Source organism: Nyctibius grandis, chromosome Z, assembly GCF_013368605.1.
Source record: "Nyctibius grandis isolate bNycGra1 chromosome Z, bNycGra1.pri, whole genome shotgun sequence".
Lineage (NCBI taxonomy): Eukaryota > Metazoa > Chordata > Aves > Nyctibiiformes > Nyctibiidae > Nyctibius > Nyctibius grandis.
Window position 1 is genome coordinate 95,862,436 of NC_090695.1, and position 25,980 is coordinate 95,888,415.

At 59.2% G+C, this 25,980-nt stretch overlaps 1 protein-coding gene across 1 annotated transcript; it reads right to left on the reverse strand.

Moving 5' to 3' along the window:
* Positions 1-193: 193 nt before the first annotated feature.
* Positions 194-25,980, reverse strand: RADIL (Rap associating with DIL domain). The gene is given in 17 exon segments (XM_068422070.1): positions 194-2,771; positions 3,405-3,544; positions 4,335-4,474; positions 4,753-5,146; positions 5,992-6,182; positions 6,529-6,679; positions 6,970-7,142; positions 7,706-7,943; positions 8,827-8,939; positions 9,544-9,704; positions 10,801-10,838; positions 11,002-11,667; positions 12,678-12,899; positions 12,901-12,983; positions 18,269-18,827; positions 21,905-22,009; positions 25,952-25,980. Coding segments are annotated over 16 exon segments (3,411 nt in total). The 5' UTR covers positions 21,941-22,009; positions 25,952-25,980; the 3' UTR covers positions 194-2,665.

The following is a 25,980-nucleotide window of genomic DNA, read 5'->3' on the forward strand; positions in this document are numbered from 1 at the left end:
CTCACTACACCCTGGCTACGCATATGCTGCTTTTACTGCCTCTCTGCCTGCAGCAGATCAGCCAAGCAAAGGCCGGTGCGAGTTTAGAAAGCAGAAGTGACTCCATTAAGTCTGCTGCGAGCCCTCCCTGCTCCTCTGTCTTACCATCAGAGTGAACATGTCAAGATCCAAGAGACAGCTACCAGATGGGAGCTTAGAGAGGTTTATTGATCCAGTTTATTGTTGACACCAAGAGCATTTCTTAACATACATCAGCCCCGTGTCAAACAGGCACCATGCTGTGTTCTCTGTACCTGCATGAGAGGTTTATACACATTCGAGCTGTACAGTATTAACAGGGGAAGTAAATACATCCCACTGCTCCTCCCAGGAGGAGCAAGCCCTCATGCACACTAGTAAATAGCAGGGTTTATTTACAGTCTGTTTCAATACCTGACTGCGCCGTGAGCAACAGACAGCTCTGGGGCTGGTTCCCACCTCCGGGGTGTCTGGAGAGTCAGGCTCAGCGGGGAGCAGAGGGTTGCGTTGATACCGCTGGAAATTGCCAGGCTGCAGCCCCAATACTGCCTAGTGCAAACCAAGCCTCCCCCGAGCCCTGGCTCGCAGGCAGAGGGGAATAAGGAGTGCATGCAGTTTGCCCAGGGGCTCTAGGCAGCCCATTTCCTGCCCTACAAACCTGCTGAGCTCCGTGGAGGATGACGGGCCAACATAGCGACTTCACTCAAAGTCAAGTGAATCACCAGGAGCCCTGTGGGGCCCGAAGCCTTTGCTCGCCTGCCTGGTACAGCTGAGCCGGTGGCAGGAGGGATGCATCGTTCCCAGTCCCTGGTGAGGCAGCACCCCAGGCCAGTTGGCGTGAGCGTGGCCTAGCAGAGAAGCAAGGCACTAGTGTCTCAGTGAAGGTGCTTTGTCCATCTTGCCCTAGGAAAGGCAGGCCAGGCTGCGTTGAAATCAGTAGTGGAGTGTTTCCCCTGTGTGGATTATTTTGACATCTCTCTCCTGCGAAGTGCAAGACTAAGCATAGAAACCAAAACTACAGCAGTGAAGTAGCTGAGGTTTAATTAAGGCCAACCCTGTCAAGCATCCCTTTCTTAGCATCACAGTCCTCAGAGCACTGTTGTTTTGAGATGCCCTGTGAATATCTGAGGTGCTGCCAGAGCCCAGACCATGCTGGTTTGAGAGCAGGGCGTGATGTAGGGCTTTGTAGCAGGCTGTGTCAATAGGGTTTGGCTAAAGTAGGTCTCGGTATCTGTCTATAAGTGGAAATCAGGTCAGATTTATCCCATTAACGTTGCTAAAAGCACAGAGAGGACGTGGCAGGAGGCTGGGTGTGCAGGGGGCCAGCCAGCTGCCATCTCAGCTCTGCTGACACCCTGGCTGTTGGCAGCAGATAGCAGAGCTGTTTGGGGGACACTGAAGTGTGACCTTCCAAAAGGAGCCCTTGCTGCCCGTCATCACCCATCAGCATGTCAGAAGCACACTCTTCTGAGATGCTCTGAGCTGAGCATCTGCCAGGGCAATAGTTGGACTCGATGATCCCAGAGGTCTCTTCCAACCTGATTGGTTCTGTGATTCTGAGCAGGAAACAGGGCAGCCTTAAAATGACCATGCAAAGCTGGAGGGAGAGGACCAGGACATGGTGCCAAGATGTCGTTTGTCTGCCTGGGCTAGTGTCAGCCACACCGCACACTGCACGGCTCGCTCAGGTCCCAGGTGGCACAAACCCGCCACTCCCAGCTCGCAGGGAGCAGGGGCAGGCACAGAAGCTCTAACCCGGCTGTAGCCCCTGGGAGAGGGCAACAGCTCCTGCGTGGGGAAATTCTCTGTTGTGAATGCCCCGTGTCGCTGGGGCAGCCCTGCGGGTCTTCTGCCAGGGCTGTGGTGCCAGAGCCGGGCAATAAATCTGCTGCATGAGCAAGGGTGGGAGAGTCCTTTTCTTCAAGGGGCTCCCCTCAGGACTCGCAGGGAGCTGCTGGTCATGTCAGCCCTTTGCTGTAGCTGCTTCCCATCCCGAAGCAGGGCTGGGGGCAGCGTGATTGTAGCCCAGCAGCAGAAAAGGCACCTCACTTAGGGTATGGCACCGGGGAATTTAACTCCTAGCAATGCATCCTGCTTGGAATCGTGCTCCTGGGTGCTTGTGCTGCCTTCACCACCCTCAGGGCTGGGGAACCCTTTTCCAGCCTGACGTGCCAGCACCTCAGGTGGCCACTGCCACAGCAAAGCCCAGGCCTGCCCCACATGCCAATCTTTAAGTCCCAAAGGTGTTTCAAGCCTTCTGCCTGCCAGCATGAAAGATCACGCCGGGCTGCCAGCCTAGAGGAGCGCAGGAGCCTGCCTACAGTCCCCATGGGGGGAGCATCCCCTTCCTGCCCCCTGCCAGAGGGGACCAAGAAACAGGAAAGCTCCTGAGAAGGACGGCACAGGGTATAAGGTGAGGCTGGGCAATGGCTCAGGAATGATGCTCCCAGCCAGGGCAGCAGGAGAAGCGTGCACCACCCTTGCACGTCCTTTCATCCACTGTGGCGCAGGGGCAAGGCGTCAAAAAGCAAATCGAGGGCCGTTGTGGAGTCCTGGTCCTCCCTCTTGCACTCCAGGCTCCCCGAGGGCAGCCTTACCCCGAGCTGCACCCACAAGCTGCTGCAGAAGGACCCTCGTACCACAAGGACTAGGAGGAAGAGAGGCTGGAACTGATTTTTTTGGCTATTTCCACGTCCGACTTGGCAACCAGAAACCGCAGCTTCTTCCCTCCGGAGCGGATGAGGTCCACCGCGCTGCAGAGAGCGGCGACAGGGAGAGAGGTGAGTTCTGGCTCCCCCAGGAGCCTGCCAGGTCACGGGAATTTGCAAAACACCCCCCACACTTGCAAACCACCTGCACCCTCTGCTCTGCGCCTGCTCAGTGTTACAAGCAGGGTCTGTCTCTCTTCTGCCTGTAGCCTTACGGAGAGCCTGGCCTCCACGCAAGTGCTGCCAGGACAAGGGCAAACCAGCCCCGAGCTGCTCTGCCCCGTGGGCACCTGGGCTGTGCTTCGGACAGGCAGGGTGTGAGCTGCCCCATCCCGCTGCCTTTGAGAGGAAGCCTGGGGTGGGATGGGCTGGAGCAGCTCTGCACGGCTGCGATCCACCTCTGAAGCTCTCCTTTGTTTCCTGGATACGCTCTCCAGCTTTTGCTCCCTGATGCCTCTTCCAAACCCCTCCACTCAGCTGCCTTCCCCCTTTCCAGCGTCCTGGGCAGGTCGCTCCTCTCTCTGCAGCTTGCCCTCTGCGTTGTCGGCCAGGACCGTAGCACCAGGCACTCGCAGACCCTGTGCAGCTCTTTGCTGCAAAACAGCTGAAAATCTGGACGGGGGCAGTAACTCCCCCAGTGCTGATACCGGACCAGGCCCCCGGCGAGGTGCGACTCACCTTTGGTAGTCTGCCCCGATGAGACTGGTGCCGTTGACAGCCAGGATGCGGTCCCCGATGGAGAGCCTGCCGTCGGCGGCCGCGGGGCTGTCCTCGATCAGCGTGCGGATGTAGATCCCCGGGGAGCAGAGAGGAGTGTGCTGTCATCAGGGAAAGGCGGTGAGTGACCAGTCAGGGCGGAGGGGACACAGAAGGTTTGCGGTCCCAAAGGGCTGAGCTCCCCAGGCAGGGGACTCTCCCCCGCAGCTCACAGCTGAGGGGGTGCCCGATGCCAGGCAGGACCCTGGAGGCACTGGGGAACGTGGTGGCTGGGTGCTGGGGACAGTGTTGCTGACAGCACCAGGAAGGAAAGGCAAACCTTCACTTTTATATATCAATTTATACACAGAAAGGAGGGGTGGGGGCAATCATTTCTTCTTGAATTTAATTAAGAGTAAAGCATCGTTAACCTGTGGCAGTCTTGGAGCTCTTTGCTCACAGCTGTCCCAAGGGCGCGGTGATGCCCTGTTTCCTACTGACTAATGTGAAAGGCCACTTAGTGAGATGATCCACTAAGCCAGATTGCAGGCGGAGCTGCTCTGGCACCCTGCGAGCCTCCCTGCTCCCTCCGCTTCCCCTGCCACCCACCGAGGGGTGGGGGAGAGGCCTTGCCTGAGTCATTTTTCCTTCCACAACAGCACTGAGCCTGTTTGCTGCCTCCAGCTGTGGGACAGCTGTGATGGACTTCACAGCACAGCAACCCAGGAGCAGAGATCTGCTCCTCCCAAGAGATCACTCTGCCTCTTTTTCCCCAGTAAAAGCAGCCCAGCTCCCATGCAAGGCCACTAGTTTCTTTGTTGGCTTTTCTTGGGGTATAAAACATGTCCCACATGTCCCACTCCAGCTATTTGGAGGGGCATCAGCCCTGTCCCGCAGTCGGTGTGAACTCACCAAGCCGTCGATCAGCCCCATCCCCAGCCCTATGGGTCCTCTCTCCAGCTCCACCACGAAGACATAGCAGAAGTCATCAGTGGCAGAGCTGCGGCTGGAGGACTCCGGCGTGGGGTAGTCGTAGGGGGTCGGTGAGCATCCTGGCAGTGGAGAGACTGGCTTACCGCTCTGGCATCACCCAAACCCAGCCTTACAACCCCCCACAGGAAGCTGCACCCCAAAATCCCACCGAAGCCAACCTCGGGTAGCCCCGGGGCTGGTTCTCTGCCAGGGCAGGAGCTGGATGAGATGCTTCATTCCCTCTCACCTGCCTTCTCCAAGCACTGACAAGTCCCCGCAGGAACCCGGGAAGGCTGCGCTGGAGAATGGCAGCAAACACCCTTGTGCCCCAACCCTGCACCCCCAAAGCTTTCCGTACCTTCGGGGGTGCTGCCTTTGGTGCCGTTCATCCCGTTCCTCCGGGGCTCCTGCAGCCCCTTGCTGGTGCCTTGTGGGGACTCTGGGCTCCCGGAGTCGAAGTTCAGGGGGGTGGTGGGTGGTGTCAGCAGGCAGGAGGGGTCTGTGGGTGCTGTGCCAGCCCTGGGTGCTGGACCCCCGCCCAGCTGCAGCTGCTGGAGCTTCTCCTGGAGCTGCGTCTCGCCGGCGGGGTGCTCGCAGGGGCAGCCGTTGGTGGCCAGGCAGAGCGGGGGGGTCCCCTCCGGCTCGGCGCAGCCTCCCAGGGAGCCATAGTCCTCCTGGGTGAAAGTGCTCCCCAGGGCAGCAGCCAGGCTCTCGCTCACCTCCAGGACATCTGGCGTCATGCATGCCTCTTTCTTAAGAAGAAGAAAAATGCTCTGTGGGACCCCCCTGACTGTGCTTTTCACACCCTACCTGCGCCCCAGCACCCTGTCTGCTTTGCAGGCGGGACAGCTGCCGGCTCCAGCCAAAGCCTTGGAGATTCAGACGCCGCCAGGGCTTGTCCTGGCTTCCCAGCACGGCTCCCCCACCCAGTGTCATGGCCAGGGCTGTGCTGGGAATGCTCACAGCCAGCCAGGAGGGGACTCCTGGTCATGTCCCTGATGGGGGATCTTGTTGGAGGGGGACATGGGGGGAGCACGGCTCCTCCTGTGGCCCCAGAGCTGGGTGAGGTGGCCCCAGGGTGACAGGAGGAGGGAGGGAGCAGTGCCTGTGGGTGCTGCAGTCGATGGGGCCAGGGTGGGAGAGGAGAAGGGGACCTGCTGGAGGGACGTCCTCCCCAGGGAGCTGGAGACGAACGGCAGCCAAGCTTTGCACCCGCAGCACGTCTCGCCCTCCTTGGGCTTTATAGGCATTAGCTAATTAGTGCTTCTGTGCCAGCCTGCCTGGCTACGTGGGGACAGGGAGGACGGGGGAGCATGCGGGGAGAAGGGGAGCACTGCCTGCGGACGTCCCCGCTTCCTCCCTCCTCCCCACTAACGAGATTGCTGGGACCAGCCTGTCCTTCCAGCTCACCTTCCCGCACCCCCCAGCCTGGGGGATTAGCGACACTAATCCCTCCTGCAGCTCCAGCGAGGGCACAGCCGCAGCACCGGGCTGCAGGCCAGGGCAGCGAGCCCTTGGCGCTGGGCTCGGAGGGGTCTCCAGAAGGACCCAAGACCCTCCTGCCCACCCAGGAGAGGAACAGCCCCTCTGTGAGTACCTCCGGGGATGCTGAGCCTGGCCCCCTGCTGCTGTGGGTGCTCTTGCTCTGCAGGCTCCAGAGGAAGTGGCGGATGTAAAGGAGGTGCCGGTAGATGTTGTCATCCAACGTCTCCACCTCCAGGTCCACTTTGAAGCCCCCGCTGGGCAGGATGATGGGCGGGTGGTTGTCGAAGGACTCCAGCATCTCCTCTGAAAGGCAGAGGGAGGGAGGCTAGCGCTGGCCCGGGCTGCATCCCGCTCCTGCCTCCCGGCTCTCGGCCACGTGCGGTCACCCAGCCGGGATTGGGGACGTGGTGAGCTGCGAGGCAGCAGCATCCCTCACTTGGGACCACAGAATGAGCCCCCAGCCCTCCTGAGTGCACTTTGCATCCTTTGCAATATCCGAATCGCGGGGCCGTGGTTATTCCTGATCGCTGCAGTGACTACAGGAGCCCCAGGGCAGGGAAGGGAATTGCCTGTTTGGTTTGTACATAGAAACCTCGGAGGGAGCCTGGGGGTGACCGGAGCAGCGCTGAGCGCGAAGGCAGGGGCTCACCGGGCTGGCAGGCGGCCGGGCTCTCCTCCTCGCTGGGCTGCCACGCTGCGATGCAGCCCACATCCATCACCACCTGGCACTGGCTCAGCACCCGGTGGAGCTGCGCGGGGCTCAGCGCCGGGAACTCGGCTCGCAGGGACGGCCAGGTCATCTGGGCGAGGAGACAGCGCGGGGCGAAGGGCAGAGGTGAGGAGCCATGTTCTGCGAGGAGCAGGGGCTCGCGGGGGAGGTGGGAGGGAGAGGCCAGGCATGATGGAGGGAGCCTGAGCATCCCCTCCTCGGTACCGCCCGCACACGGACCCACCACCCCGGGAAGGGGCAGCTGGTGACAGGTTGCAGAAGAAGGGACACGTCCCTGCAGGGACTCCCCACACGCTGAGCGAGGTCTGTCCTGCCCATGCCCAACACGACGCCGCAAGCCCCCGGCCAGGCACCCCTCACCTGGACCAGCTGGGAGCCGGGCATGGCCAGCAGGTTGGCCACGCTGGCGAGTTTGGCGAAGAACTGCTGGGCGAGCTGCTCGAAGCCGGCGCCGCGCAGCCAGTCCAGGAGCAGGCGCACGCTGGCCCGCAGCTTCACCCCCTGCGACCAGTGGAAGCAGCCGAGAGAGGAGCCTGTGGAGGCCGAGCATTCATCAGCACACGTCGGGGAACAGCCCCCAGGCCCCCCCAGCCCCTGCCCCAGGGGTAGAGCTGCCCCAGGACAGCAAAATAAGTGCAGGTTAATGTCCCCAGCACCCTATAGCTGTAACTCCTGGTGGTGGCTGGACCTTGCCTGGCACTAACAGGAGGCAATGGGGCTAATGTTAACGAGGGCTAATGAGCACCTCAGTTACAAGGCAGGCTGCAGTAGTTTATTAATGAGCTGCCCCTCCAAACTGCTCCCAGTCTCCTCTGCTCAGGCTCAAAAGGGCACCGGTCTTGCGGGGGGTGAGGATGGGGCTCTTGTGGGGCTAAACGCCTCCTGGGAATGGGGACCCTGGAGACAGCAGCTGGGTCTCTGCTTGGCCTCCCCATAACAGTGCTGAGACCTGCCCATCTCCAGCCCCCTCAAGCTGCTGGAAGCCGCCTCCCCCCTGTACCCCCCGAGGTGGAACTGGGACGGACTGGAGGGTCTCCCAAAGGGCCGATCCCCTACGGGTGACCCAGTCTGGGCTGGGTGTTCAAGGAGGACTGACCCTTGTCCAGGAGCTGGTTGAAGAGCAGCGTGTTGGAGAAGAAGAAGAGGTAGGCGAACATCTGGGAGGTGATCTCCGGGTGCACTTCGTAGCGGCGCAGCAGGTCCAGGGCCGCCTGGTAGATGAGCACGACCCTGCGGAGCTCCTCGGGCAGCGGCGGGGACGCCCGCCAGCCCTCCCGGCACTCGCTCTGGAAGGGGTTGCACTCCAGCAGGGCAGGGAGCGACACGTACAGACACTGCAGAGACAGCGGCCAGTTCACAGCACACTGGTTTGGGTTCTCTTTACGCTTTTTTTTTGCATGAGCCAAACCCTTCCGACCCCCTGAGCAAACCCCGCTGGCGCTGCTCCAGCCGGGGCTGAGCCTGGTATCCCCTGCCTCGATGCGCTCCAGCGGTGTGCAAGTGTTTAAAAAAAAAAATAAAAAATGAACGTATCTTTAACGTATCTTTCACTTTTAACAGTTGGAGGTGACAGCGGGGGACAGCTCAGCTAAAGGAATCTGCAAACTGGTCTGAACCAGGGCAGCGGCCGCAGCCGGGCACGAGAGTGAACGAAAAACCGGGACCGAGGGGGATGACCTCTCCCTATTGCTTAGATGGGAGAGCAGCACCTAGCACCCTCCTCTGCTGGGGCGGGGGGTGCCGGGGCGGGGGGTGCTGGGGCTGGGGGTGCCGGGGCAGAGGGTGCTGCTCCGCAGACGCCGGCGGCCGGGCAGGGCTGTCCCGCACACAGCAGCCTTTCTCCTGCCTCACACTGCCCGCTCTGTTCCCCGCTCCCGATGCCGCCCGGCTCTCGAGGGCCAACGGTGACGGTCCGGGGGCCCCTTTCCATCACACCCTCAATCACACCATTATGCCGCGCTAGCCAGAGCCAAGCAGCTCTCCCCAAACGCCTCCCCTGAGCCGCTGCGCTGCGGGCAGGGAAACACGCCACAGTCATTCAATACTTCATCTGGGCTGTGACCAAAACTCGGGGCACTTCAGCCCAAAGGAAAACACCTCGGCGTGACGTGACTGCCAAAGTAAGAGCTTAAAAAAAAAAAAAACACCCCTCCTGCGCAGCCCGAGATGCTCGCGCTGGCCCTGCGGGACGCTGCCGCCCTCCCGGGGAGCACGTACCTTGGAGACGTAGTAGACGCACTGCTGGAAGGTGTACATGATCACCTCCTCCAGCACCGTCATCGCCTCCTCGCTGGCTGTGATGGTTGAGGAGAACAGAGACTCCTTGGAGCCTGGAGAGGGGAGAGGAGGATGGGGGAGCAAACCCGCAGCAGCAGGGCGGGCCACATCCCCTGCTCCCCAAATCCCTGGGTGGGGGTTATCGGGGCTCCTGTGCTGGCACCACCACCATGGCATCCCCTGACAGGGGCAAAGAGGCTCCTCTCACTGCAGGGAGCACCCGCCTGCCACGTCCCGCAGCGGCCTCTGCCCCGCGGGCAGCCCAGGGCTGCACCCCTCCTGCCAACAGCCCGTCTGCTCTGCAAGCATTTTAACTAGCTGCATAGACCAGGAGGTTTCTGAAGCTGATTTAATCCCTTTTTCCTTTTTTTTCTATCTTTTTTTTTTTGGCTGGCATTAACACAGGCTCACCAGCAAGCCGTCCTGCAGGGCTGCCTGCAAACCCAGGTGCTCCTGCAGCATCCCCGGGGCAGAAAGCCACCCCCGAGGCTCCCTGGAAGCTGCCGTGCTGCAAAGGGGGGGGGCTTGGCTGCGAACGCAACACAACCTGGCCCCAAAGCCGAGCAGCTCCACGGCATAACGTGAGGCTGCTCCTCCTGCACAGATCACCCCAGCCTGCACCGCGGAGATGTCCCAGGGCACCGTGTCCAGCCCTACCTCTGACATCCAGCTCCTCCTCCATGCTCTGGATGTAGGTGGGTGATTTCTGCTGGATGAAGTAGAGGACCTCGATGGCGTTGGCCATCCAGAAGAGGATGTGCTGCAGGTCCGGGAGAAGGTCCGTGATGGTGAAGCAGGACAGGGTGGCGGGGTCCTGGCTGGGGAAACACAGCAGGTGTTACAGCTCCTGCTCCTTGGCATCCCCACTCAAGCTTTTGGGGAGCAAACAGCCAGCCTGGGGCAATGCCAGGACAGCTTTTGCATCCCCTCACCCCCAAGCCCAGCACCCCTTTAGAAAGACCATTTACAAGCAAAAAATCTGGTGGTTCCTCCTCTGTGGGATGGCAAAGGGGACCCTGCGGGGACTGGGCTGGCCAAGGGCCACCTGGCCTTTGTGGGGTGCCACTTTTGGGGGGGCAGACACCCCCTAATACAGCTGAACTGCAGTAAGTACTCGTGGCTGAAGAGCAGCTCTCCCAGAGAAGTATGTGCTGCTCCTGCCAGCTCTGGATGGTTAAGCCCAGCCCGCCCGCACTGGGCTGTTCAAAAATAAAACAAAATAAATAAAAAGCATCTGGGAAGCTTCTCAACTGCTGAACTGCTTTTTCCTGCTATAGGAAAGGCCTGGGAAGCATCCACAGAGCTTGCCCTAAAGGAGAGCTCACAGCAAGCACCAACAGTTTCTCCAGATGCTGCTTTGGAGCCTGGATTTTGGAAACAGCTGGGAAGCCAGCCCCGCACCGCGCCGGGAGCCAGCCCCCCGCACCGCTGTGACGGCCCCAGAGTGGTGCTCCCCACCCTGGGACACCATGTGCCACCATCCCTGGATGCATACATGCAACGCCAGCCCCATCCCTGCTCTGCAGGGGGGTCTTCAGCATAAACAGGGTCAGACCCCACGGCAGGGCCATCCCCGCTACATCCCTCAGGGATGCTGAAGGCACATATGCAAAGCCTTGGCCAGGTCTTGGATTGGAGAAGACCTCAGAGCTGCTGCAGGTCCTATTCCCCCCCCCGAGGTCACCTGCTTTTCCAGCCCCACACATTCCTAAGTAGGGGCCTTGCAAGCGCTGTGGTGAAATGACCAGAGAGCCGAATGTGTGGGATTGAGCAGGAAAACTCAGCTTGCATCCGTGTCAGCAGGCTGGGAGGGTGGCTTTAGCCAGCCATGGACTCCTCCCCCATGGAGGAAGAACCGAGTTGAATTCTCCCCCTTTCAGGGCAAAACAAGGAGGGGCAGCAGGTCGCACTTACTGCTGGGACTGCTTCTCAGCCAGCTCCCGCGTCCGCTCCTGGGCAGGGAGAGAAGGGGAAAGCAAAATGAAAACCAGTGGGACAGGGTGGCACGAGCATCACCCGACCAGCACCCGCTGCTGCTGGGGGCTGGGGAAGCACCCAGGGGGGGTCCAGCAACACCCCTACCCCACCACCACCCCCATCCCACCACCGACTGACCCACACTGTTCTCTGGATCATTTTGGCCGCTTTGAGCAGCAGCTGCCCGAAGTCACCCGGCTCGAAGCTGGTGGCCGAGTGCTGGATGCAGAGGCAGAGCAGGAAGGCGGGTGTCAGCTTGTGGTCGTCCCCCCCGGGCTCGATCAGGGTCATGATGCGCCGCAGGAGCACGTCCTCAGCAGCCGGCTCGAACTCCAGCAGCAGCTTTCTGCGGGGTGCCCCGGGGCCACTGGCGGGCGAGGGGCCCCGCTTTTTGGTGGCAGGATCCCGCTCCTTGAGCAGGCTGCCGCACGCCCTGCAGACGGGGGGACCCTCGGGGACAGCCGGGTGCAGGGCTCGCAGCCTCAACAGGGTCTGCATCGGCAGCGGCTGCGCCTTCATGGGGTCCTTGTAGAGGAGCAGGTAGTAGAGACCAAGGGAGAGGAGGTCCCCGTGCCGCAGCACGACCGTCCGGGCCACCTCGGCGAAGTTGACGGAGATGCCGGCACCGGCGATGGGCTCCAGCACCAGCTTCTCCTCCCAGCGATGCCGGGAAGGTCGGAGCTTCCTGATGGTGCAGTGCAGGGGCAGGATGTCGGGGGCCGACAGGCTGATGCTGGGCTTGCTCGCCTGCGTCCTCTGGCCCACCGTGTGCTGCTCGCGGTTCAGCAGGTAAACCAAGCTGTCCTGCCAAGCAGGGAGACACGGTATGAACCGGGGAGAGGGAGGAGAAGGCACCCTCCTCCCTGCAGTCCAGTGGGTGCTGCAGCCTCCTGCTGTCCCCCAGCCACCCACCCGCCTACGGCAGAGCCACGTTTCTCTATTTTCCTCGCTGCCGAGCAGGACAGCAGTGATCCCTGCTTTGGGCACATGAATAAATGGGCACAATAACTTTGGGCATGCAGTAAATGGGGCTGCTCTGGGCAGAAGGAGCCCTCCCTCCACCTCTGACCCCTCCTTTCCCACAGTTGCTTTTCCTTCCCACCTTTTCCCCCCAGACTGCAGTGATGCCTCCATTCACCTGCCGGGGTGAGGACAGTGGGACACTGGTCAGAGCAGCCGCCCCTTGTCCTGCCTTCTCCCCCAGCCTGCCCGCACACCCAGAGGCGGCTCACGGAACCACCCCGTGCCTCAGTTTCCCCAGCTGTACTAACGGGATGGCTGCAGACGGGTGAGGGCTGCAGTGCCAGTGTCACCCTGCCAGAAAGCTTGGGAACAGCCAGATACTCAACGGGGACAAAGTAGCCATTAACTACAAGAGCCATCCCAGTCCTTTCCAGTTCTCCAAGTGCCTCCAGCACTGGGGAGCAGGGGCTCCCACACGCACTGTCTCTTTGGTACCTCTCATTATGTTTCGTGCTAATGAAGCAGCCAGACAGGGCCGGGGCAGCTCAGCCATCGCCCGCAGACCCGGGGCTCCCTTGTGCCAGGGCAGGGATGCTGCTCCGGGGGGTCGGGGGTTTGCCCGGGGGTCGGGGGTCCGAGCTCTGCGGCCCCTCTGCTTGGGGACAGGGCTTGGGGACAAGGCTGCGAAGTCCCGTTTTCTAAAGGATGCTCTTCCGCGCCACCCCCCCCCAACCCCAGCAGCTCCGGCCATGCAAGCAGCCCCCCCTCCCCCGGGTTTTGGGGGAGTGGGAGGAAAGCGGGGGGGTGCCGGGGGGTGCCGGGGGTGAGCGGGGGGGCGGCGCGGTGCTTACATGCTGCTGGCTGTAGCCCTGCAGGAGCAGGAGGTGCGGGGACTGGTACAGGGAGTACCGCATGCTGCTGCCGCCGCTCCGCGCCGCCGCCGGGCTCCCGGGCGGGGGGCAGCGGTGCCGCTGGAGCCGCTCCCCGTTCCCGGCCCCGTTCCCGTTCCCGGCCCGCCGAGCCGCGCTGCCCAGGCTGGTCTCGCTGAGGCTGCGCCGCAGGGCCGGGGGGGGGGCCGCGCCGCTCAGCCCCCGCCGGCGCCCGCCGAGCCCCCCGCGCCCGGTGCCGCTGCAGCTTCCGCGCTTGGGCGTTGATGCCTGCGGGGATGGAGCGGGGGGAGAGCAGCGGTCAGCCCCCGCCGGCTCCCCGGGACCCCGCAGCCGCGGCACCCCCCGCCTGGGGGATGCTGCAGCACCGGAGCGGGGATGGGGCAGCTGAAAGCCCCCCCCCGGACCACGCAGCCTCCCTGGGCTGATGTCCCCTGGTCCCCTGCCCTCCCCGAAGGGTGACGCCAGGACACCAACGCGAGGAGTTTTGTGCTCCAGTGCCATCGTGGTGCCCCAACCCTCCCCAGCCCCCAAACCCCACCGACCGGGGGGCAGCTGGGCTGGGCTCAGCGTCCGCAGCAACCCCCCTGCAGCCCGGCCGCGCTGCCAGGGCTGGGGGGGGGAGGAAATCTGTGCTAAAAAGAAATTTAGCTCAATCTTGGAACAAAAAAAAAAAGAGCCTGGATGCTGCTTTCGGGCCTTCAGCATTCAGTGGCCAGCAGCAAGTGGGAGCTGCGGGGAGTCCCCCCGTCCCCCCGCAAGCATCAGCCAGGCATGGGAGCTGCGCTGCAGTGGAGCCCGCCTGCCGCAGGAGCAAGCTCTAATTAACTTCTCCCCAAGCATCAATTTAGGCAGAGCTGCCCGCAAGACAAATGGGAGCTGGAGCGAAGGAACAGGCCTGGCCAAGCTGCAAAAGCAGCCCCTCGCGTGGTATCCCCAGCCCCGGGGGTCCCCCACAGGCCCCTCTGTGCTGCAAGCGTGGCTCGAGTCTGCAGGAGAAATAAGAGGTTGTGGGTCCGATGGGCGATGCTCGTACCTTAGGTGGGCAGCCTCCTGGGAGCAGGTCACTGGCTTTCAGGGAGGACGAAGAGAGAGGGGGGAAAAAAAAAACCCTAAAGGATTTGCTTGTGGGAGCAGCACTGCAGTGGCATCAGTGCAGCACGGAGTCAGAGCCCCGTCCACGGCTCGGCCGACCAGCAAGCAGGTTTCAGCTGGCGAGATTTGGGGACAGCCGGCGGGATTTGGGGACGGCAGAGCAGAGAGCCTAGTGCCCAGGGCTGCTTAAAGGGACACTCACAAGCTCAGACCCAAAAAAAAAAATAAATGTCATCTGCCTTATTTGGTGAGGAATGGGCTGCCGGTTCTGAAATACATTTGTTTGTTTGTTTTAAATCGAGCACTCCTTTGCTGGGAAAATGAAAGAGATGGGGATGGGGAGGGCGGGGGGAGAAGGAGAAAATAGCCCCTGCTGTTTACATGCCTTGGGATTAGGGCAAGGCATGGCCAAGCCACCCCAAGCGGTCCAGTGCCCCGCATCCTTCTTTAAAAGGCAATCGGCCCCGCTCGCGTCCCCATCACGGCCAGCGGCACAGCATGGGACGCCTGCATCCCGCAGATGTGAAATCTGGGGGGGTGCAACAAGCCTGCCCAGGCGGGAGCACAGCCCAAGGCGTGCCACTGGGGATGGCCACCCCAAATGTGTTTGCAGGAGGCCTTGGCTCCCCCCAGGAGCCCCGTCCCCAACCCATGGCATGGAAACGGGCCAAAGGGATGAAAGGCGGCTGGGGCGATGCAGGTCCCAGCCCGGCCTGCGGGAGTGGAGGAGGAGAGGGGCTGGATCCTGGGGAGCTGCTATTGCTGGAGCTCATTGCACCGGGAGAGAGCGGGGGCTGCCGGGACTGGGGTCCCACCACCCGGAGAGAACGCCATCACCGGTCCCTTATCTAGGGGAGAGGAAGCTTCTGTATTTATTTTGCGTAGGAAAAAGCTGCTTTTTTACTGCCGATAGAGTCGCCATCACGGGCTCCCCGCTAACCCCGGAGCTGCGCTGGAAAGATAAACACAGCTCTTTTCCTGAGCATAACAAAGTCCCTCCATAAAACTGGTTCTTTTTTTCCAGTCCTCTGGTGCTGTTTTCTCCTCCCAAGCATGTGCATGTTATCCCACCCAAAACGCTGCGTGAACATCCCGGACGTAGCGTGCCCGGGGCAGAGCTGGCAGCTGCTGAAGCCACATGGCGATGGGGATGGGAACGGGGCAGGATGGCACCCCAGCCCTTAGGGAGAGCTGGGCACCCTGGGCAGGGGCACCACGTACCCCCCCGCCAGCCCCCACTGAGCTGCTTCCTCTGAACCCATTCTCCGTCCCGGGGGAACCTGCCGGCTGTGGTGCCTGGGATCTTGGCTCTGCCTCTTTTTCAGCCTAGGAAAGAGGTTCCCTTCTCCTGGTTGAGAAATAAATCAGCGGATAAATAACTCCGCAGGCCCCGGGAAAGAAGAAATGCTTTGAATTTACCCGTGAGGGGCTAATGTCAGGCGAGTCCTTCCTAATGTAACTGCTGCGCAGACCCTGCAGGGAGTCCTCCCTGGATGCAGTCGCGCTAAGGTGTATCAAAGCCAGATCCTCAAAGGTACCGGCCAGAGCATCTTTTAATAGAACAGTTTAATAGAACTCAGTCTCTCAAGGTGTGCACACAATTCTGCCTCCCAGGAAAACCTCGGCAAACTTTGGACACGGTGCAAAGCGGGGCTGGTTTGGGAGATGAATGCCATAAAGATGCCAAGTGCTGCATCTCCCCCCCAGTGCCCTCCAGTTTGTGGGTGTTTTCCCCAGATGGTCCCTAACAGCTGCCTCGTTGCTCCCCAAAAGGAGCAGGGCAGGGGGCAGCAGCGAAGGAGGGCATCAGCCTCGTTTACTACAGAGATGCTCCACCTGTGCTGCTAATTAGTGGCGTGAGGAGCAAGCGCCTTCCTCTCCAGTGGCAAGCAGCTGATAAACTAATTAGGATAATGGGTAACAGAGCAGATAAAATTCCTAAGCCATTTGCTAACAGGTCACAGATGGGTGTGGAGCTTTTCGCCAGGCAGCGATGCACCAGCCTGTGTAACACCAGCAGTCCCAGCCCTGCTGCTCCAGCGATGCCCTGCGTGGGGAAGGGCCCTGCAGGTATTTCCCTGGGTATCCTGCTTTGTACCATCCCTATGTTTTTTTTTCTAGGGAGCTGCAAGCCTCAAGTCCCTTTATTTTTGCCCAGATGCTGCATTTTCCACACCAGTGACCCTGGGCAGGCAGCTGGTGCTCAGCAAGGGGACCTCTGCCAGCTTGAGGCTGGTGACAAGGGTGACCCCAGTGGAGGGCACTTGCAGTCAGTCCCCATCACACCAAGAGTTTTATGTCTTTTGGGGGTGCTGGATTGGGGGGAAGCAGATGCCTCCCCCAGACATGCTGCATCACTCCCATCCATCCCCAGCAGCTTGCGGATGGGGTGGGAAAGTGTGGTCCCAGCCCCACAGCATCCCTTCAGGCAGTGCCACGGGGTAAGACTGGTGACAGAGCCCCTCGTGCCACCAAAAGAAAGGGCTGCAGGAGTGAAATTTTAACAGGTAAGGCAAAGAAGGGCTGTGCAGTCTGCAGAGCAGACAGCCTAAACAAACGTGGGTGTAGGTTTTGTGTCTCGGAAGAGCTTGGTCAGCCATGGAAAATGCCCGAAGGTTAAAAAAAGGAGAATTTCCACCACCCCACCCAGAAGTGCTGAAACAAATGAAGTTATATCTACACTGAAAGCATAACGGGCTTATTTCCAGATCCAGGGCACGTGATCCCGTCAGGAGCTGCTTCTCCATCAGAAATCACTGAAGGGTGCTGAGCCCAGGCCAGCTCGGTGCTGCCTGCTCCCGTGCTGGGCAGCCCGGAGCCTGCTGCTCCCCCAGCCTGGGTGGGAGCCTTACCCTCCCCACGCCTGCCAGCCCACCCAGGATCCAGGTCACGGGTGGGAATGCTGTGTCCTGCATCTGAGGGGGAGTATTTGAGGCCGAGAGCTGATGTGACCTTGGGCTCAGGCAGGGAGCTGCCACGTGGCTCTCCCTGCCGTGTGCTATAACCGTCGCGCTTGGCTCTTGCCCTTTCCTCTCTTCAAAAGATGCTGTTTTTAGTCACCAAAGTGCTTAACAGCTCTCTGATCCCTGCTGGAGAAATGGTGGAAGAGAAGAGCAGATCATCCATCTCTGCAACTCCCTCCCTGGCCTGAGCCCCATTGTCTCCATTTGCATCGAGCTGGGACCGATCCTGGAGCATCCCCTCCCTGAGCAGACACCAGGACTGGACACAGCGAGGGACGGAGCGAGCCCTGTCTCACCATCTGGGGCCAATGGACCACCCTGCACAGCGTTAATACAAGGGCTGGGGGCCGTTTTCCACAGCTGCTCCATCCTTCCCAATTCAAGGCAGGAGGTGAGCCCGTCCTTGGCTCCCCGCGCTGATGGGGACCTGCCCACAACACAAGCAACCCCCAAAGCTGCAAACTCCATGCTCAGATTTTGGGGCATCCAGGCAAAATCGTGAATTGCAGCTGGTGGGACCCCAGCAGCATCTGCTCCCCCCCCAAAATGCCCACAGCTGGTTTCCTTCATGCTGTGTCCCTGGGCTCCTTCCAGCCCTCGTTAAAGCGGGTGGGAAAGGAGCCCCGTCCCCGCTGGCGTGGGACAGGACAGGCCATTTGTCCCACTGCAGGTGGGGGAACCTTGGCTCTCGAGTAATCCTGCATCATTGTTATTTCTGACAATCACAACCCTTTCCTCCAGGTGTGAGGAACCGCTCGGTGCCCATCCCAGCAAAACCCCCTGCCTACGCCTCGGAGCCTGATCCAGACCCCGCTGTCAGCAGGTCAGACCCGCCAAGGGCATCACGCAATTAAAAATATGATTTTAAACCTTTCTGCCCTTATCCTCCTGGGGCTTTTATCTGAGGGTGGGAGGAGGAAAACTTCATTACTCTGCGTTGGGGTCACTTATTAACCTGCTGGTTCCTAAAGATGCGCTTATCTCCTCCTGCCAGCCCTGGGCTTGATCAGGCATCTCCGGGGTGGCTTTCCTGCCCTGCCTTGCTCTATCTTCATTAGCTTTTCATTTTACTTAATTGTTCCTGCAGATTTGCCTGGGGCGTCTGGCCTGGGGGATGCCCATGGGGAGATGGGCGTGCAGGGGAGTGCACGAAGCTGCGCTGAGGCCATGGTGCTGGTTCACGGTGATGGGAAGAGTGGGCAACACTGATGGTCCTGCCTGCTGCTGCCCAGCCACAAGTGGGGATTTGGGATGAGCCCCTAGACTGGCTGGGGTAAATATTTGAGGTTGCAGGTACCAAACTCATGCAGGAGAGCACTGAGCACCAGCTCTACCCAGGAGCCCTGCAGCTCAAACGTGGCTCCCCTCCCACTTGCACCACCCCCCCGTGCCCAAAGCACGTGCAAAACCTGCTGCTGTGGGGTGCATCTCCTGCAGGCAGCTTGGGGGGGGTCGCAGCTCCCCGGACCCTCTCCCTGCCCTACACCCAGCTCTGACCTGCAGTGGTGGTGTCCACGTCCTTGGCCGCCAGCTCCTCCACCTCCACTCTCTTGCGCAGCTCCAGCCGCCGTGAGAAGCCCTCCCTGGGCTTCCAGAGGTCCTGGATGAGCAGCGGCTTCTCGTGGTCACCCAGGACCCTCAGCCCCTCCGTCTGCCACTGCTTCTCGGGGCCCTCGAACCTCCCGATGACATCGCACAGGGCGTACTGCCCGGCGCTGAGCTGGCTCAGCCCGTAGCGCTCCAGGGCTTCCTTCACCAGCTCCCGTGCGCCCGAGCTGCCCGTCGCCAGCACGCTCTTGTAGTTGGTGCCTGCGCAGATGTTGCCCCCGAAGATCTTCAGGACACCAGGAGCTGAGAGCTGGGTGGAGAGCTCAGCCGGGTCATCTTCACCGGCTGCCGGGGAAGCAGAAGTGGAGCTCCGGTCCTTGTAGCTCAGTGTCCGGTACAAGACTTGTGAGAAAATCCGGCTCTGGCGCTTCAGCCGGTTCTTGGATGGTGGAGCCATGGTGGAGGAGGACCCATAAAACATCGTGCGTGAGGTGGTCATGGGGCGCAGCTGGGCAGGGAAGAGGAAAAAGGGAAAGATCAGCAGTTTGGAGGCCAGATGTGCAGCAGGGAAGAGCAAGAAGGAACCAGCTGGTGGCCACAGAGGAGCCACTGTCACCTCCAAGGTGCAAAGGGACAGCAGCAAAGGAGGGCCATTTCCCTTGTGCAACCCAAAACACCAGTGGCCAAGCCCAGCCGGGCTCCTTGGCATCAGCATGGCTACCCCAGGATGGATTTGCTCCTGAAAACAGAGCCTGGAGTGATCCCAAATTTCTCCATCATGTGTGTTAAGAGGTCCCTCTTGCCTGAGCAAAACGCAGCAGAGCTCAGCGGGACTTGGTGGGGCCCATCCTGGTCAGGAGCCAAGGCAGCAGGAGTTACTTTCACTAATGAGTTTATGGAGCAATCCCATTTTTTTAGCGGTGAAACAGAAAGCTCAAGTGCAAATTCAACTACTCTGAGGTCACTGCTAAACGCTTTTGCTCACTGAGAGGCACAGGGTGAAAATGGTCTTTAATTAGCCCTTCTAAAAACGTCCTGACTCCAGCAAATCTCTTGGCTGTTGCTAGTTTGCAAAGGATGCTAAAGCACACGGTGGCATCGCTGACAACGCTGCCCTTGTCGTTAGCCAGGGCAGGGCTGCTCGGGGCAGGCAGCGACCGGAGGAGACCTGGCCACGGCCGGGCGACAGCTCCCGGCGCGCCTCAGTCCCCAGGAGCGGGCTGGAAACCACGACAGCGGGTCTTGCCCAATGTCACTGCCGACATCTGGGGCTGGCTTTGAAATCACATCCTGGATGCACAAACAGCCGGCGCTGGCACTGTGCTGGTAACGGCACCAGCTGCACCCTGAACCGCTGGCGGGGAAGGTCTGCGAAGGGGATCGGAGCGTTTCTAATTCGGACAGGATGAGGATTTCCCTCACCTCCAGGTTCATAGCGTGCAGGGAACAGGCGTGGGCAGGGACTCGGTGCGTACACAGGGGACCCCCAGAACGTCCCACCCGCAGCTCTCGGAGCGCTTTGGTGCAGCGCTCGGCACGATCCCGCTGCGCGTGGCCAGGGGAGCGCGGGGTGCCAGCAGCTTTTGCATCAGCAGCCCCATCTCGCTCGGGCAGGATCTCGCCACCGGCCTCGCAGCAAACCCAGCGCTATCAGGCAGAATGATGTCGGCCCTGGAAAGCCTCCAAACCACCACCTAATTCGGGAAGAAAAAGCGTCCCTGCTGCTAATGGAAGAGGTCACCTTCTAACCCAGAAAAAGCTTCCTGCTGTGTACAGAGGATCTCTGCAGGGTGTACGTCTCCCCGTCCCACTGAATGCTGCAGATGGGGAAACCAAGGCACCAGCCAGCGCTGAGGCTGCAGGATGTGCCTGGGAGCTGTGTGATCCTGCTGCACCCCAAGTCTCCCCTTTTCCCCCCAGTCCCACCAGGACTGTGAAAATGCTGGGGTTTGTCCTTCTCGCCAACTCACTGGCTCCAAAAGCGAGGACACGGCGGCTGTCTGGGTGCTGCAGGGCAGGGAGGGCAGCCGCCCCGGCCCTGGCACATTGCTGCTGCCTGGCTCACTGAAGCTGGGCTTAGCCATCAGCCTGGAAAAGCAGGGCTTAGCACCTTCTGTTTTGTACCTTTGCCAGCCAAGCCACACATTGGCCCCAGCAGCTTCACCACAGCTCGCTGGGTTTGGGGAAGGCTGTTCCTGCTCCCACCTGGCAACTGGGGAAACTGAGGCAGGGATGGGGTTAAAGCTACAGCTCCCCCCCATGCTGCTGCTCCTCCTCCAGCTGAGCCCGGAGCTGCTGCTGGGGACATCCCTTGGTGTCTGCTGTGTAACATCTCCCAGGAGCAGACCCGACCTGGGGAGCAGGTCAGGGCACTGGCAGACAGGCGGGTTCAAGAACAGCTTCCCCAGGCTGTGAGCACAGCCCCGCCAGCCCTCATTAACGTTGGCCAGAAGAAAAACCACCCCAGTGTCTCCAGGAGACCTTGCCATCAAGGATGCAAAAGACAAAACTTTGTCATCAAATCACTGTTTTCAGTTCCTGGATTTAATCTCCTCCACCCTGAACTACCTCCAGCAAAAAGGGAAACCTTTTAACATCTGCTGCTGGTAAAATCATTCCTCCAAGCCCACATCACAGATGGAGACACCATCCTTGCTTCTCGCAGGTCCCTGCCTGGTTTTGAATACGTTATTTATAGCTCTGCTGTTTTCCTGCTCTTTCCATCAAATGCAGCTTCTACAGACTGCAGGGGCAAAGGGGTTTCGCAGGAGGGGAAAAATACAAAGCCTGGATTGAGAGAAGCTTCCAGCCTGGTCACCTTGTTGTTCAACACCTGGAGCCACACTGGTGCGATTTCACCGCACACCAGCCCGGGCCACCTGAGAAATCACAGCGTTATCCCAAAGACAGCATAACACACAGTCTTAATCCCCTCGAGGACTCGAATGGAAGCAATAAGATGATAACAAGGTGATGGGAAGAGCCCACATCCATATACTCAAGCAGGGATGATGCCGTCTGGTCTCTCTGAGAGAGCGGATACGCTCCAGCTGGACCCAGCTATCCAGGGACAAGCCAACAAGGGCGTCAACTGTTTGGGCACATCTTCCCTGGACCTCCCCAGCCTGGGTGAGCCCCCTCCTTGCCACAGGCACTCCGGTTCCCTGGCTGTGCCATTGGAGGACACACACCTGCAGCCATGGAGACATGACCCAGACTTTCCAGAGTCCTTTTCGTCAGCATTCAGTGACATCTTCTCTGCTAGCAACTCTACAGGAATTAGCCAAAAGCCCGTGACTGCCTCCCAGAGGGATCTGTACCGGGGACCCTCCACCTCTTCACACACCACGCCTGGCCACACCAAAACCAGCGATTCACCCCCGCCAGCACGGTCTGTATTTACTCTGCAGAGCTATGACAAATGCTTTTGCTATTCACATGGACACCACATGTTCTTCCATCACCACAACCAACTCTGCAACCACTGGGGACTTTCCTGCAGGCCCTGAGGTTCGTGCTCCCACCGCGGGTGAGAAGCTCCTTCCCACTGCCCCCACCCAGCGTACAGGAAAAGCCTCCCCTTACCTCACCATCCTTCTCACGTGCCTCTTCTCCTTCCATTCATCCCCTTCTTCAAAAGGGGCCTTCCTCCCCGTTGTGCATCGTCCCAGGCAGGTGTCTGTCTTGCCTCTGCAAGAGGAAGAGGAGGAGTGGTCCTGGGCTGCTCACAGACATTGGCTGCTCACGGCACGGTGGCTTTGGAGGGCTCAGAGACACTGTGACTCCGCTCCCGATGTGCATCGCGTTTGCATGCAGGCTGCCGAGCCACGTACGGATCCCCTGTAGCTCAGCATCTCACTATATTCCCCCTGCCTCAAATCAAATAGTCCAAGCGCTTGCTGCAGGTGAGGACTGCTGACCCCTGGGATGGAGGGGACACATCACCCACAGGGGACACGTGGCCGGTGATGGCGTGTTTGAACGTGTTCATTCAGCCACAGCCCGTAGATGGGGAAGACCAGCCCGGCCCCAAGCTCAGGCTCCATCGCAGCAGGAACACGGCAGCCTTGGAAGGGGAGACAGAGCAAACCCAGCCACACTGATGTCCACCAACAGCATCCACCCCATCGCAAAGAGACACGGAGAGAACAGCTATAGGAAAAGAAATGCTTGGAAAGGAAAGGTGAACGGTGGGAGATGGGACCTGCAACAACCCCATGACCCTTATCTCCTTCTCCCAAGCACACATGTCCCTGGGGATGCCAGGCTGGGGACCCTCTCGCCCATGAGTGGATAATGAGTCCTGGACCAGCTCCTTCCCTCAGCGGCCACAGCACTGGGATGCTCACCAAGATTTGTTTTTCCTGAATTTCAGTCTACTTTGCTGGACATCGAGGACAACCACCAAGCACTGTCCCCTCGCCTTCCCACCACAGATCTGTGAGAGCACAACCCCTGGTAACCGAAAAAGAAAGAGAAAAGCAGCACCTGCAAAGTGCCTGTGGTAATTTCACGGGTGTTTCTCAGAAGGAGCCGGCAGGGCACAAGAAATACTCTTTTCCATGGCTCTGCCATGATTAAAGACAAATGTGCCATCTAGTTAAATCACCTCATCAGGGCCTCGGTGCAGGTTCAATCCAGCCCCTCTTGCTGGCCCAGCGCTGGGGCTAAGGGAGAAACTTTCCACAAGGTGACGGGTCGTGATGTGGAAGGCAGAGAGATGCTGAACCCACCTCTGCTGCTCGCCAGCTCTTCTGATGATTAATCGCTCCCGCCGGTTAAATATTTATGCCTTATTTCCAGTGTGTCTGCCTTCAGCTGTCAGGCACTGATTCTTGTCATGCTTTTCTCTGCTCAATTAATGAGCTTTTGGCTACCATGTATTTGCTCCTCTGCAAGAGTATTTAGATGCTTTAATCAAGCCCCCCTCCTTCCTCTTTGATTTGATTTATGAGCAGACTAACTAGATGGCCATCTCATCTCTTGCTGTAAGACATTTTCTGCAGCCCCTCGGTCCCTTCCCCTCGGTCCCCACATCTCCTCTGCTGAGATGGAGAGACGGGCTTTGGCTGTCATAAGCCCAAAGTCGGTTCTGCTAGCTCCCTGACCAAAAATGCAAATAACTGCTATTTTTTTTTTCCAGGGCAAAATTTCCTGTCACCCTGAAAATGTTCAGTTCTCTAGCACAGAAATCGGGACGGACACACAGCCACCCCCCGGGCAGCTCCTGCTGGAGGAGGGAGCCGGCGAGCCCCCGCGCTGCCTCTCCCAGCATCTGCGAGCATCTCCTGCCGAAAACGGTGCGTGCTCAATTTATCACCCAGATTAGGGACGGGAAAACACGTACAACTCCAGTTATTATTTTTGGGTGCAAAAAGGTTTCCATTTTCCACTTCGCTCTGGTTAGGATGCCTCTCGCTTACCCAGTTTACCATCCGGATTTGTACAAACTCTTAACACTGCTGCTCTGGGTCAGACTCAGGTTTTTCCAGAAATCATTTCTATCTCCTTCCAGATTCGCGATAAAAGCACTGTAACACCGAGGGCACGCTCCCAGCTAGCAGTGCCCAGCAGCGATCATCTCCTCTGATAACTGCCTCTGAAATGGATCAGGTTTATTTAATACCAGCTTGCTTGACACCGTATAATGTCAGCCCTAAATACAGGACTGGACTGACTTTTTTAATACTGGAGAGCGCGGATTTTTACGAGAATATCACCTCACATAACTCAAATGCTTCGCAGAAATGTCTTAGAGCCAGCGAGTCACCTCTCGTGTCGGAGACTGAAATCATTTCTACTTGCCAGGAGTTATTTTCCATATAGCCACGTCGGACGGCAGGAATTTATTCCTAGTGCTGAAGCCTTTAATCAATTAAAGCCTGAGCCAGGTTTCTCCCTCTTCTCCCTGGGGGGATGCTATCAAGCCAATCAACCTGTAGCTACCAGGTCATCTTACTCCCTTTTGGGAAGAGCAGCAACACTATTAAACCAGTTTTTAATCTTCTGGAATTTCCCTGGGGCTTGTCCTGGCGCAGACGCAGCTCTGCACGGATGGGCGGTGAGATTTCAGCTATAACCAGCCCAGGATGGCAACCAGAAAAGCAATTTTCCCAGATCTCTATTTGAAAAATTTCCCTTTTTCTTTTCTTTTTTTTTTTTTTTGGATGGAAACCACTCAAGTTACAGCGTTGGTCTAATGGCACCGAGTGCAGCCTGGATGCTGCAAGTGGAGGGAGAGGCCGCCCCGGCACTGCAATGTGGAACAAATTATAACTCAGAGAGCAAAGGAAATGAGAACACCCTGGACACGGCGGCTTTGACGTGCGCTCCTCGGCTCCAAACCCTGCCCCTCTGCAGATCCCGTCCCTACGGCCGCAGCTGCCAGGGCAGAGCCCAAACCCCTCTGTTCTGAGTCAAGTCTCTGCTTCAGAGCCCGGCCTTTTCTTACGTGAGCTTTATCCGTCTAATCTAGGGCTGGATCAGAGGCTGATAATGTTGATGCCAGCCTCGGTGCTGTCTTTAGTCGGATGAGAGTGGGTAAACTCCTTACCCATGTTATTATTAGCAGCAGGCACTGCAGTAGTGCCCCAGACCCCACGGCCCATGGACCATTCAGGCAATATAAAGGCAGTTCCAGTCCTGCACAGTTTTTTTTTTTTTAAAGGCAGCTACAGCTCCACAAACAGATTCTAATGATTTGGGACCCAATTCTGCAAGGACAACAGGAGTCCTTTTAGCAAGTTTTCTTTTCTTCCATTTTTTTTTTCATTATTTTGCAGGGTCTTTTGAGCCGCCAACGTGCATCAGCTCTCCAGTAACGTGCAAGTACAAATGCCAGCCCTCTGCCCAGGCAGCCCTATTCACACACACACGCAAGAAACATTTCACAAAGAGCGTTTGCTTTCTGCTGCCTTCTGAGCAGCACAGTCCCGGTAGGCTGCCTAATTATAACATCTTAGCAATAATTTTTTTTTCCAGCGATAATTAACTGATCCTGGAGAGCGCTGAAAATAAGCACTTCTCAAGCAAGTAGCAAACTCCCCTGAGTTTTCTCTGCAAAAGTTACAACTCAGCATGAAACTGCTCCAGCCTCCTGTGGATACAGACCATCCCAGCACCTCCCCGCCAAGGCCTGGGATGCCACGACGGTCACAAGCAGCTGAATGCAGGTGAAACGGCGTGTGTGGAACAGCAGTGGGATCCCAGGGGATGTGCAAGGGGGAGAAGGATCCCAGGGGATGTGCAAGGGGGAGAAGGATCCCAAGGGGCGTGCGAGGGGGAGAAGGTTCCCCAGGTGTCCGGCAATGGGACAAGGATCCCAAGGTGCTGCGTCTCCCCAGCCCTCCCTGCCGCCCGGTGCCGATCGGTTGCACCCGGGCAGGTTGGGTATCCAACGGCAACCGGACAAGCCTCAGCCCTCGCCGCCGCTCTCCTCCTGCCTCCAAGGGGACGAGAAACAAACGTTCCCGTCCGAGCAGGCGGGGCGGGGACGGACCTGCTGGCCCCATCCCGGGGAGAGGCTGCCGGGTGCGGGGGGCGGTCAGGGTGGCGGGGGTGTCCCGGGGATGCTCCAGGGGGGATCTGTCCCACCACCCCCTCCCTAAAAAAAAAAACAAAGTGCGGGGGTACCTCGGGCCGGGTCCGTCCGCGCCGCCCCC